This window comes from Protopterus annectens, chromosome 10.part0, assembly GCF_019279795.1.
Source record: "Protopterus annectens isolate FY-2018-M chromosome 10.part0, PAN1.0, whole genome shotgun sequence".
NCBI lineage: Eukaryota > Metazoa > Chordata > Ceratodontiformes > Protopteridae > Protopterus > Protopterus annectens.
This window is the reverse complement of record NC_056744.1, coordinates 862,723,562-862,737,162: the sequence shown is the minus strand read 5'-3', so window position 1 is coordinate 862,737,162 and position 13,601 is coordinate 862,723,562. Positions and strand designations below refer to the sequence as shown.

The 13,601-nt window shown below is 39.0% G+C and overlaps 1 protein-coding gene across 1 annotated transcript in view; it reads right to left on the bottom strand.

Moving 5' to 3' along the window:
* The window catches only part of TGFBR3 (transforming growth factor beta receptor 3), a 2,354,992-nt gene that overhangs the window by 496,783 nt on the left and 1,844,608 nt on the right, over positions 1 to 13,601 (bottom strand). The window contains exons 11-12 of the mRNA XM_044085660.1: positions 3,972 to 4,124; positions 3,490 to 3,666 (exon numbers count right to left, since the gene is read on the bottom strand). Coding sequence (XP_043941595.1) covers positions 3,490 to 3,666; positions 3,972 to 4,124 — 330 coding nt within the window. The remainder of the gene's footprint in view (positions 1 to 3,489; positions 3,667 to 3,971; positions 4,125 to 13,601) is intronic.

Here is a 13,601-nt window from a genome sequence, read left to right as displayed (position 1 = left end):
TCAAGATAGAGATGGGGTAGGCTATGGTGTCAGCAGCCTTTTGCAGGTAGTCTGCTGGGAGGAGGTCGGCAGCCAGGGTGGTGGGTCTTAGTTTCTTAAGTAGGGCATGAATAACTTGAATAGGAACAGGTTGGAAGGTAAAGTATGTTTGGGTACTGGGTGTGGCTACATTCGAATTAGAGCCATTGGGGGAGAGTTGGCTGGCTAGAGACTGGATAGTCTCTGTGAAGAAGCTGTTGAAGTTATTAGCAATGTCTACTGGGGATTTTTGTTGGGAAGCTGAGGGGGGTGGAGTAGTTTGTTTATTCCTGCCCAGAACTTTTGCAGTTTTTTTTGGTGTTTTTAAAGTAGATGGTAGTAGTGGTTCTTTTTGTCTAAGGTTATGGATTTTTTATGTCATTCCTTAGCTGTCTGAATCTTACTTGATCAAGTGAGGCTTTTGTTTTTCAGTAGGTGGTCCCATGCTTTGTTTCTGAGTGAAATTTTGGTTTTGGTATCTTTAGAAAGTCATGGTGCAATATTAACTTTGGTTCTAATAGAGCGGCTGGGAGCATGGGAGTGAAGAATAGCAAGGAATTTGTTGTTAAAGTAGGCTACTGCTTCATCTAGGGGAAGACGTTTTAGTACTGACCAGTTGCATGCCTTAAGTTCATTTTGAAACTTGGTGAGAATAAAATTCTTGTTGTTTTTTAATGTTCTACAGGTGGGTTGGTAGGAGCAGTCTACTTTGAGCTTGATTTCATAGGTGAGACAGTGGTCACTTAGGTCATCAGGCAAAGTGCCTGATTTATAAGATTGAAGATGGGTATTGATGAGTATCCAGTCTAGGGTACTTTCCTTGTTATTGAGTTGTCCTGTCCTGGTGGAAGAGGTTATGATTTGAGTAAATCCATAGAGGTTTATGTGGGTTGTGGGGGGTTTCACAAGAGCAAGTGTTCCAGTCAATGTTGAAATCCCCAAGAACAACTGTTTCTTGGGGGTGGTTATTGGATAACCAATATAAGAAGTCTTCTAAGGTTTCTGTGTTCCTCCCTGGGGGAATGTAGACACAGACAATGTTTACATTTTGTTTTTGTTAATTTGTAGTTTTGAGATATGAATTTCAGCATTATTGAACCGGGGTGGTTGTTGGGTGTCTATGCTGAGAGATAGGGTAGACTTGTAAAGTATGGCTACCCCACCACCCTTTCTGGTGGTACAGTCTAGTCAAAACATACTATATCCTGGTGGCAGAATCTCATGGTCCCTGGTGGCAGGCTTCAGCCACGTTTCTGTTAGGCATAATACATCTGGGGTATGAACAGCTAAGAGGGCATGCAGGTGCTGAGTTTTGTTATTTATGCTCCTAATGTTTAGATGGCAGGCCAGCAGTGAGCTAGGAGGTCTATTTGTTGGAGCTATGGTGGTAGGGGATATAGTAGGGGGATTAGGGCCAACAGGTGGGGATGGGCCAGGGTTTGGGTGGATGTCGCCATCCTTTGTGAGGTTGTAGTATATCCTGAGTATGAGTTTTAAGATTTTAAATAAAGTTTTATAATAGTGTCTAGTTTTATGACTAATGTAACTAGGTCTAGTAAGATGGTAGTATTTAGGGGTTAAGGAGGTAAGCATGAGGGGAGTGATTAAGGGTGCATTATTATCTGTTGTTGATGGGATGGATGTTTGGTATTTAGGGTAGTGGAAACCTTGGTGATCCTGACATTCGTAGGTGGTTAGGAGATATGGGATAAGTAAAAGGGGTAGAAGTAGAGTTAATAAGACTATTTTGGGTGATAGCATACCTACTGAATGGTACTTGAAACTTAGGCAAAAGGAATAGTAGAGTTGGAGGACTGGTGGTATCAGGTTGAGAGTGCTGCTGTTGAGTGACAAGTTGTTACTGACTGGTTTAAAAAAGTGGGGTGTGGTCTAGTACTAATAAATGTAGCAGCACCAGGGGCAGGAGGAATTTGGGGGCAGGGTGGGGTGCGAAGCAAGCCTGAGCAAAGTGAGGGCAAGCAGAGCAGGGATGAACTAATGCCTGTACTAAGTTGTAGCAGTTTAACCTATATGAGGAAAAAGGGGGATGGGGGGAAAAGAGAAGGCAGTAGGAGTGGTTAGAGGAATACCTTGACTGACTGAGACCACACCAGAGGTAAGCTGAATGTCAGGGCCTAAAATCTGCACTCAGTACTGTAATGTTACTTGCACTCAGCACTTCAATTTTACTTATGTTTAGCAGGAAAGACAGAGCAATAGTCTACAATTTTGAGGATTATTACAAGGGTTACTTGTTCAAATGTCAGACAAGTAAGTAAAACTTTCAATAGGAATCTATGTCTGAGTATAATAATAATAATAGTATAATAATGATAATAATAAGTAATAATAATAATAATAGTAATAATAAGTAATAATAATAAGTATAATAATGAGTATAATAATAATAATAATAATAATAGTCTGAATATTTATGAGTTGTATAGTCTAAGCTACTCTTATAGCATTTATGAATTGTATGGTCTAAGACACTCATTTCTTTTTCAGTTTTATTTAAAACTTACTGAATTGTCTTAGTAGAGCCAGGCATTCCTTGGTACAGTTCAGTTTAGCACTGGCATCTACTGCAAAGAAAAATACACGATCACAGTTTAAATGGCTTAGCCTTGGGATCACAGTGTATTCTGTTATGGCATGGCATTTGCGCATTGTTTTCTTTAATGTAATTACTCCATTCATTGGTCTGTTGCTATTAAGCTACATATTACGCATGCGTTGTTTCAATGTTCAGTAGGTAAATCATATTTAGTATGTACTGATTCCAAACAAGGTGGCCGTTTATAAACTCGCCTTATTTTACTGCCAGACTTCTGAATCTAGACTATGCAGTACTACTACAAAAGAATGTTGTCAAAATATTTGTATTACATATCTTCCTTCATTTTCAAATATTCCTGAAAGTATTATTAAGCACACCAAAAAGCAATTAAAAATATATTTACTACAAATGAAAAGCAGACTTATTCAGAGCAAGAGTGTCAACAGTTCTCTTTACATGTGTGAGTTTTTATCTTATGAGGTTCTGCTGCAGTCTAGGCAAAGCATAGTTTACAATACTCACAGCAGACAATAGTGTCAGCAACTCTGAATACCACACATGCAATTATTTATATACACACACCCTAAAGTGATCTTTTAAATAACAGTGATTTAAGTGTCACCCAAGTGCATAACGCAGACCATATGCATTTGACAAGTTATGCAAACAATTCTCTGACAGATTTTGCCAAAACAAACATTAGGTTCCTGCAGTCTGTAGTTAAACACAATTTCAGGGTAGTTAGATTCGATTAATGGCATTATATCCACAAGGTTTTCTTCTTTTAAAAGCCACAAAATGTGTGCACAGCTGTTACTAGCACTGTACTATAAACTGTAGGCAATATAGTCAATGAAAGTTTGAGTGGTCTACAAAAGGAAAGAATAAAGTTATAAGATGGATTTTATTACCTCAACATATATGTGGCCATTTTCAAAAACTGGAAATAGCCCTTGAGCAGGAGAAAGGAATCGATCTGTGTCATAAAGATCCATGCTGAAGGCAGCATCCCTGAATTGAGAATATGGAGGCCAAGGGAAGGACATGTTGGAAGTCTCTTCTTTTTCCTGAACGTATGTGCAATTAAACTAAAACAAGAAGAGATAACATTATCAAGACTGAACTAGAATTATAAACAATAGTGTCGAATGTCTAATATCATGAATGCTTGCAAAACACATTCTAATCAATTTCTGCTGTGTCTCCAGCTTAACCCCCATGACAGCTTTTCAAATAATTTACACAGACAGTACAAGATGCAAATAGAAAACACCAAGCAAAATTTTCATCAGCTTAAATTTTTAACCAGAATATTAATCCTGATTTTAAAATGTAGACTACATAGAGCACCTACAGTCTATGGCATGTCATCACAAAAGGAAAAGAAATACACCTTTATTTTTTGGACTTTACGTGTGTCTGAACCAGAAGGTTCTGCATCAGTTTCATCCATGTCTGCAGTGAACCCGTGATCTCCCGACTCCATGTCTTCATAGTCACTAGACCAACCACTTCCATCCCGAGGAGATGTAGGCTGTATTACAACCTAGATAGGGTAATAAACAAGAAAAACTACACTGATGGCAAAAACGCAGTATAATTTTCTAAATGCAGCATAAATATTATAGAACGTCTCTAATAAAAGCAATCAAAGAACAATGTGAATTAGGACTATACCCAGGTTCAGACAATACATATCTATATTCAAACAGCTGTAGAATTCAGAACACTAGTAAATTAGTTTACGGAATATTTTGTAGTGTTTGACTATTCTTAAGCATTTGGAAAACCAGACCTTAGAACATTTCTGATATCAAACTGTTGTGTAAGATTTTGCACACTACAGACACTCAAACAAAAAGTTGCAAGAAGAGAGAAGTAATGTAATTTGACAGAAAACTGCAAAAAGGTCAGTGGAAGACAGTTTCATCATCTGTTGCCCAGTAAAAGTTATTAAAGCATTTCATTTGTTTGGCCAGACCAAGGTCACTTTCTGTTTCCGTTTCCTGACTGACTCTGTGGCACAGAAGGATAACGGCCTGACTATGCCGCAGCTGACAGGTTCTGGAGTACCAGGTCTGGAAAAGATGGAGAGTGAGCAACTACTGCTGTCTTGCCTATGCCAAAGGGCCAATAAGTCTGAGTCCTATGGTCTGAGCACCTCCAGACAAAAGGCTGGGTGGACAGTCACAAGCTACTGGTACAGAACAGGAGTGGCCTTTTAAGTGGAATCTGCACTGTAGCTGGAGAAACAGAGAGTAGGATCACTCATCTCAATGTCTGGGCCTGACAGTGGAGGATGTATTATACTTGATAACCAATCTAGGAAGGGGATTAGGCCAGCAAACAAGAAAAGCCAAGTGAACCATGGATGATGGCTTTCTAGAGTGCTGTCTCTTACCCTCTGCTGCCAGCCAAAAATGAAAGAGGGCAACAATAAGGAAAATCCTTCTTGGAAAGGGAGGGTCCCACATGATGTAATTTGGAAAACAAGAGTAGCTGGAGCAGAAGACTGAAAAAGTGAAAAGATCAAAGAAAAGGCTAGTAGAAGCTAGATGATCAAGCTTGGGGAGGACTCCCCTTTAAAAACAAGTCCTGTGATTACATTAGTGGTCTTACTGATTCAGCAACTAGGTAATATTTCTGAACTAAAACAATCCACTCTAATCCTGTTAATTCGGTATATTGAATTTGTCATGTAGCATAACACTGATTCTTCTAAAAATATCCCAGTTTCCTACAGTTTAAATTATCTGAAGAAGATGAACAACTGTGATGTGTTTGAATGTAAATTAAGAAAAAAAGAGAAGGACAATCTACTTTTTTTTTTACACTGGCAGCCTTGAATATCAGAGTAAAAACGAAGGGTACAGGATTACAGAGAAATTTCTTGATGGATCCCTTTCCCTGAATGGTTTTAGTCCTAATCTCTATGACAATCAGCTGTAAACTCACAGTTATCACTTATTCAGAAATCTATCTGATTTCTTCCCAGATTGATAGGCAAGAACAGAGGGGCAATGTGCTAGCCTAGCTCTCAGTGTACTTGGTAGTACACCAATGTTTATGACTTTTACATACCAGCTTGTCTTATTAAAAATGAATAAAAATTGCACCTCTCTCAATTGTCCCTGATTTTTTTCATAATGTCCCAGTTTTTACCTCATATTTTTGTTCTTTATCCCTTAACATTTTTGATTTTCTGGTAAATTGCTGAGGATTAATTTGAGTTAGTAATGCCAGACATTAAAGTTTCATAGTTTTATTCTTCAGAAACTTCTTGTTGATGCAAAACGTATTGTTCTTTTATTTTTTAAGCAAATTAGAGTAATACTTAATAATTGTTCCCAATTTGGGGCTTTTGTGTCCCCCATTATTTTTGGCTTTGTCCAGAATTCTTGAGTAAAGAAGCTGAGAGGCACGAATGGAATAAAAAAGACAATGGTGTTCTCAACAAATGTAAATATCACACTTGAGAAACATCAGTAACATAACAGTTGATCCAATGAAACGAAGACAACTGGACTGAAAGCAAGGAATAAGCAGAACAGCTCCACTAAACCAATGCATTAAGTATTTATTCAGCAGTGAACAAAACAGTTATCAGAGAAAAAAATGCAAGATTTCTGAGAATAAGCAAAGATAGAATCACTTTTTTTTCTCTGTAGAAAAAGAAAGATTCCCACCATACAAATATTTAAGCACAGCAAAAGAGTAAACAAAATATCATATATGTTATGGAAAGTTTTATAAGTACATGTTCATAGAAGCAAGATAAATATTTGAAATGATGTCACCACCAAAAAGTAATTTAAAAAACAGCTGTATGAATATAAAATAAACAAGTGATATAAACAGATAACTTTAAAAGTATACAAAGTGCAAATGAGACATAACCAGATGGTGTATATGCTAAAATGCTGTTAAGTAACAGAAGGAAACAACATAACAAGGGTGCTTACATTTAAAAATATTACTAAAATGGATGTTAATGTGCAATATGGAAGAGAACTGATCTATACACACAAAAAGTTTACTTGTAGCAGATGCAGCTATAACAGTTCCAGTGTCATGTAAATTAAGTACCGGATAATTAAGTACTAGAAAATAAAATGAAGAAACTCGACAATGGGAAATGGTGATAGGAAATGGAAATTATATGAAACATATTAAAGGACTGTAATTCCAACAAAACTTTGGAAAGCATTTAAATGTACTACAATAAAACAGAATAGCTGGCATTCATAGTCAGTAACTCAGTGAAGCAACTTAAAGCACAGCACACAGTAAAATTGCTGTGCTTGACTGAGTTGGCAACAGTGAAATGGAAAGATCAGCGGTTTCACTGCAGTGACATCTCATTAACTGTGAATTTGCATGACTGTGAATTGCTCAAATGGAGCAGTTATTACACTGCTCCATTTAGTGCCCTACCAACCAACACTCCACAGCAGAGTACAGTAGCAGACCACATACAGGCACAAACCAACCCTAACACATACACACACACAAACACACACACACACACACACACACACACACACACACACACACACACACACACACACACGCCTGTACAGACACTCTGACATGGTGACAAATACACCCTAAATGCACACAAGCATACAGACAAAGGCATCAGACAGACACACACCCTCTCATACACAAAAACAGCACACTGCTTCACCCTGCTCAGATTAACCCCATTTGAATGTACAGGTGCATACTGAAAAACATCATCATACTCTTCCACATATTCTGTGCTATTCTGTTGAGAAACCTGCCTTATAAAAATGTCTGTGCTGCCCCTATGACACAAGTGTCTTAACACAGCATGTACTTGGGTTGTGTAAGGGGCCTTCTTAGCACATGCTCTGCTCACTAACTATTGCATTTACATGAGTCTCTGAAAACCTAACTGCTCAGTAGTGACAGGCTACATTACTGAGTAGCTTCCTGCCTATGAATAAGAAATGGCCTGCATAGTACATATGGTACCTTCCCCACCCTGTATACAGTGCAATTTGACTGGAAATCCAAGCTAATGAAACAAATGTACAAAAGAAGAATCATCACAGTTATGCAACATTTACTAGAAGCAAGAGAAAATACTAGAGTACAAATGGCACATAAAAATTTAAGTTTATTGGCAATAAGATGAGAACAGTGAAATGGAATGGTTAGCAGAATAAAAAATGAAAAAATGTAACACATAAACATTGATATTTGGTACTCAAAATGTGTAGTACATTCCAGTCAACAGCATAGACACATTATATATCTTTATGTGAACTGTGTTGACATGCACAGATCAGCAACGAATATAGGAGTAGGGACTGTGACCCAAGATTTGTAATAAAATATATAAGAATATATAATAAAATTGAAAATATTTAAATAAATAAAAGAAGAGACTGCACAGATATAAAACACAAACTAATAGTTTATTATAACACAAGTAAATGATATGGTCAGAAATGTGAAAAGAACTAAAACTTTACATTTGATGGATTATCTAATGCCATGATTTATGTAATGCCATTTAGCCATGGGCAGGGGGTATGGTGGATGGTTTGTGAGAATAAAGGTGGATATGGACAACACACATGGAACGTTATGGTAAGTACACAACTTCTTTATGTGATGTCAATCTCGCTTTTATTCTCACTTGTGGGACTGAGTCCCAAGCTACATGATCCTTGGCTGGCTCATGGAAGAATATTCCTCAGAACCACAGAACCAAAGGATGCTCTACTCCTGGAGCCCAAGTCTACCTTGTAATGAGTGATAAAGGTATGAGGGTTTGCCCATGTAGCTGCAGCGCGGATATTGTCCAGAAACAGCCTACCTTGGAAAGCTGCAGTAGTAGATAGCGCCTTGGTAGAATGAGCTTTGACAGGTGCAGTGAGAGTTTTGTTTTTAGAATTATAAACAAGGAAGTGTATTCAGAAAGCCATTTTGATAAGGTAAACTTAGATACTGGTAGGCCTTTCCTAGCGTTAGAGTAAGAAACAAACAGCTGGTCTGACTGTCAGAGTTCTGTAGTTATATGTAGGTACAAATGTAACTGTCTATGAATGTCCAGTAGATCCTTTAATCTGAAAATTTGGAAAGAATACTGGTAACTCGATTGATTGAGATTAATTTCAGATACAACTTTGGGCAGAAAAGAAGGGTTGTTGCATAAAGAAACTCTGTCTTTATGAAATATCAGATATGGTGGCCTGGCGGATAAAGATTGCAGTTCTGAAACTCTCCTTGCTGAGGTAATTGCTACTAAGAGGAGCGTCTTCCAAGAAAGTTACTTCCAAGTCATAGAAGGTTCAAATGGAGGACAGATAATATTCAACAAAACAACATTCAGATCTCAAGGTGGGGATGGGTCTTAGTACGGGGTCTTAGCATTGTAGTTCACTTCAAGAATGCTTCACAAAGTCTGTTTAACATGATTCCATATCCATTTTCTACTATATGAAAGCTTGAAATCACTGCCAGTTGAACTCTAATAGTAGCTGCTGCAGCAGCTTCACTGAAGAGTTAGCCAAATATTCTAGTATAGAATGAATCTGAGCAGTAAAGGGGTCAATTTTATCAGAGTTAGTCCATGAAACAAATATTTTCCATTTTCCTTTGTACAGTTTATTTGTTGATGATTTATGAGAAGACACCAAAATTTGTCTGACATGAGAGGAAAGGAAAGGAAATGTGGCTATCAGGAGAATTGGAGCTGTCAAGCTGTCAGTTTGAGATTGTTTAGATTGGGATGAACCATCCCAGTCTGGGTGAGTCTGAAGGTCTGGAACAGGATCCAGAATCCATGGTTCATCTTGAACATGCGGCCGAAGGAAGGGGAACCAAATTTGTTGAGGCCAACAGAGGGCAATTAGGATTACTATTGTCTTCAAAAGCTTGCTTTCTGCAGAAATTTGGGAATTAAAGGAATTGGCAGAAAGGCACAAAGAAGTCGGGACTCCCCTGGAGGGGGGATCAGGGCAAAGTAGTTGCTGCATTTGTTATTCGTGGATGAAGCAAAAAGGTCTCAGCAAGGCTGGACCCATGTTTGGAAGATCTCTTCTGCAACCTTTTGACTGAGGGACCACTCGTGAGGCCATAGTATGGCTCTGCTCCATTTGTCTGCAATTACATTGGACCTCCCTGGAATGTGCATTGCTATCAGAAAGTGACTGAAAGATGTAGCCCATTGCCAGACCCTCATGGCTTCCAGACAAAGGGGATAAGATCTAGTTCTCCCCTGCTTGTTTATGTACCAGACCCACAGACATGTTGTCTGACTAAATTGCTATAATTCTCAGAGGGAGGATATCTTGAAATGCTTGCAATGTTAAAAGCACTGCCTGCATCTCCAGGACATTTATGTGCAAATGGGCCTTGTGTTGATGCCAGATACTGTGAAGATAATGCACCCCCACCCTACCTGGGAAGTGTCTATAGTCACCATGGCTTGGGGTTGGGGAGGAATAAAGGTACGGCCTTGAGCCATCAGTGGAGAGTGAATCCACCACTGAAGATCCTTCTTGTATGAATTGGTTATCATGATCTTGTGTGTCATTGGAAGTTCTAGAATTGACCACTACATCAAAAGTGTCCATTGAAGAATTCTCATGTGGTGATGAGCTAAAGGAATGACAACTGAGGTGGCCATTTTGCCCAGTACTTGGAGAACTAGTTTGGCACAATCTCATTTCTTTTTGATCAACATTCTTACATAATACTGAAGACAGTCCACTCTGTCTTGTGTAAGTTTTGCTATCATCCTTGTGTTTATTTCCGCTCCTATGAAGACCAAGTTCTGACATGGCTCTAGAGCAAATTGTTCGTAATTTATGGTTATTCCTGGGGAGGAACAGAGTTGTAAGGTATAGTCCATGGCTTGTAGCAGAAGATGCCTGGGTGGGGCAGTTATGAGCCAGTCGTCTAGATACAGAAACACCCAAAATCCTTGGTGTCTCAAGTGAGCCACAACTACTGCCATGCATTTGGTGACCAATCTGGGGGCTATAGTGAGACCAAAGGGCAGAGTTCAAAATTGAAAGTGACTGGGTCCTAGCTGGAAGTGCAAGTGCCTTCTGGACTGCCTTTCCATCTGTATATGGTCATACACATCCTGAAGGTCTATAGAGCACATCCAATTGTATTTTCCCCAAAAATAGAAGTATGAACTATAGTGTCACCATCTGGAACTTGATTTTTTTCACAGATTTGTTTAGAATGCTGAGATCCAAGATGGTTCTCCAGTCCTCTGCTTTCTTTGGAACTAAAAAGAACCTTGAGTAAGTTCTGAATCCTCTCTGGTCAGTGGGGACTTCTTGGATGACTCTTTCTTAGCAACTTTTGAATTTCTAAGGTTGTTTGTTCCTTTTGAATGAGTGGAATGTCTGGAACTGATTAGTTTATGGGAGTGGGAAGGAGAAGAGAATGACATAACGCCTGGATATTATGTTCTGCACCCATCTGTCGTTTGTGATTTTTAGCCAGGTAAGAAGGTGCAGAGACAATGGCTCCAACTGCCTCCAGAGTCGGACAATCGCATACCCTTCAGGAGCACTGAAAGGGCCTACCAAAGAAAGATACTCTGGAAACCTGATTCTGTGGGCCTCCCCTGCCGCGAGGATGGCTTCTTCCATTACTGTTCCCCCCACTGCATTTAGGGGAACTTTCACCCTGTGTGTCTTGGAAAGACCTTTGTGATTTTTTGAACCACATCTTTCCACTACCTCTTTGACCTTTGGGAAAGGATCTAGTGGGTGTGGAAAAACATAGTCTAATAGCAGATAAGGTCTTGCCTTCCTGTTTGCACCTGGTGAGTGTTTTTTACTTTGGGCCCAAAAACAGACGCCATCTAAGGGGGCATTAATGAAGGAAGACTTGAAGGGCTCCACAAAATCACAAAGGCTAATCCAGGCCTGCCTCCTAAGAGAAATGCCTAAACCCACTGCCCTATTTGTTTCATTTGTTACATATGAAATAAGTCTCATGGAGGAGTTTACAACTAAATTGACGCTGGCAAACTGAGCGGTTACTTTGTCTGCCACTGCATCATCTACAGCTCCTTGCAAGGAGTCTGAAAGTTCTTTCAAAATGTCCCTCTGTAACCTAGTAAAATGAATCAAGTAGTTCAGCAAGTCCTCTTCCGAGGGACTTCCTTAGTGGGATAATCTAAGGAAGTTTCAGAAGGGGGGGGCCCTTGCTGGACGTTCTGAGGCCAGGGGTCTCTGCAGTCCTGTGGAAGGGATACATGAGAAGGTAAAGTCACTGGCCTAGAACTGGAAGGAAGACCCTAGATAGACTGGGATGTAGTCATTACTCTCCTCATAACCTCAAAGACACTCCATCCTTGATCCAAAGAACACCCTGGATCTGACAAAAAAGTTTTCAAAGTTGAGGGAATCTCCAATGCAAAAGACAGAAGCTCTGAGGCAGAGGTAGGATCTGAACTCACCCACACCAAAGCCCCCAGAGGCAGGGTCAGATCCGGTGAGATTCAAACCTGCTCTTCGGGTACAACCATTGAGTGTTGGCTCCTAGAGGTCTCCCAAGGGAAAAAATAATGCACACACACACAAAGGAACATCCTCTAACTGACGTGAAAGAAGTTGAAGAAAATTTTTTTTTTTTTTTAATTATTCTGCATGTACTGTTCCCACAATTCCCATTTTTCCATGTAATTTGCTCCTACCCTTTTCTAAAGATCCCCATTCCAGTTTTTTTTTTTTTATCTTTGTTACTATATTCAATAATTGTAGTATGTTTGGTTTAGACTTTAATTTCCATTTTTTGGTAACTGCTTTTTTGGCCGCCACCAGAATTACTTTCTGCAATACCTTGTCTCTATGAAATTCAGATCTGTATCACAGCTCAAAAAATAATTCTTAGCTACACCAATTTGCTCACCCAGTATTTCTGACACAGTAGTCTGACAACTCATTAAACTCCCCAAAAATATATTCCCAAGTATCTCATTTCTTCCCCATTACACCTCTAACATTTACAATCTACCTGAGGAAAAATTATTTGGTGTTTGCTTGGGGTAGAAAAATACCCATGCAAACACTTCCAAGCAAAAATCCTAAATCTTGCAGACTATTGCATATTTGGGTCTACTTCACGTTGTCGTAAGCTGACAATATCGGGTCTGATATTGTCGGCGCGACAATATCAAAAGTGAAGAACATTGTGCAAGTAAACGGAAATCTCTGTAAGGGGAGATTTCTGTTTACCTCAATGTAGTGTGGTATCGGAGTTGGTATATTTAAGTAGGGGGGTGTGGGGGGTACAGCCCCCCTGCCTACACCATTCAGTTTTTTTTTGTTTAATTTTTTTTTTTTTATGTTATTTGATGTTTTACTTAATTGATCAATAAAGTTCGACCTTTATTGATTCGATTAAGTAAACATTTGATAATGTGATATAGAAGTGCATATTTGACAGCCATACATATATTATCCCATTGGCGAATTGCTTATTCAATCTCTTCCTAATACATTCTATCCTTCTGTGATCGATGCCTATAGTTATCATGCAATATTTCATACGGCCTACTATTTATCCCCTTTTTAACAACAACTTCTGTTCTACATCCAACTAAAAACTGCACCACTGCTGGTCTTTCACTTAGAATCTCCTTAATCATTTTCCTTTGCTTACACTCTGATATCAATCCTTGACAGGGAAGACAGTCTCTAGCCAGCAGTACAAATATATTCTTGGCCTCTTCCCATTCTATTACTTTTCCTTCTCTATTTGCTCCCAGTAGTTTAGTTTCTTTGCCAGTTTTCTCCAGTAAATTACAGCCCTCTCTTGCATATTCTCTGTACCCCTAATTGCAGTTATCCTTATCAGCAGAATCATCTTTCTCTATTCCCATGTAGGCTTAGCTCTTAGAATATTTTCTGTGACTTTATTAATATAATACTCTGTATGGTTAGTTATTTTCTTTAAGGATATGCATCCAAAATTCCAGTCACTCCTTATTTCTTGAGCTTCCCCTCTGCTTCATGATCAT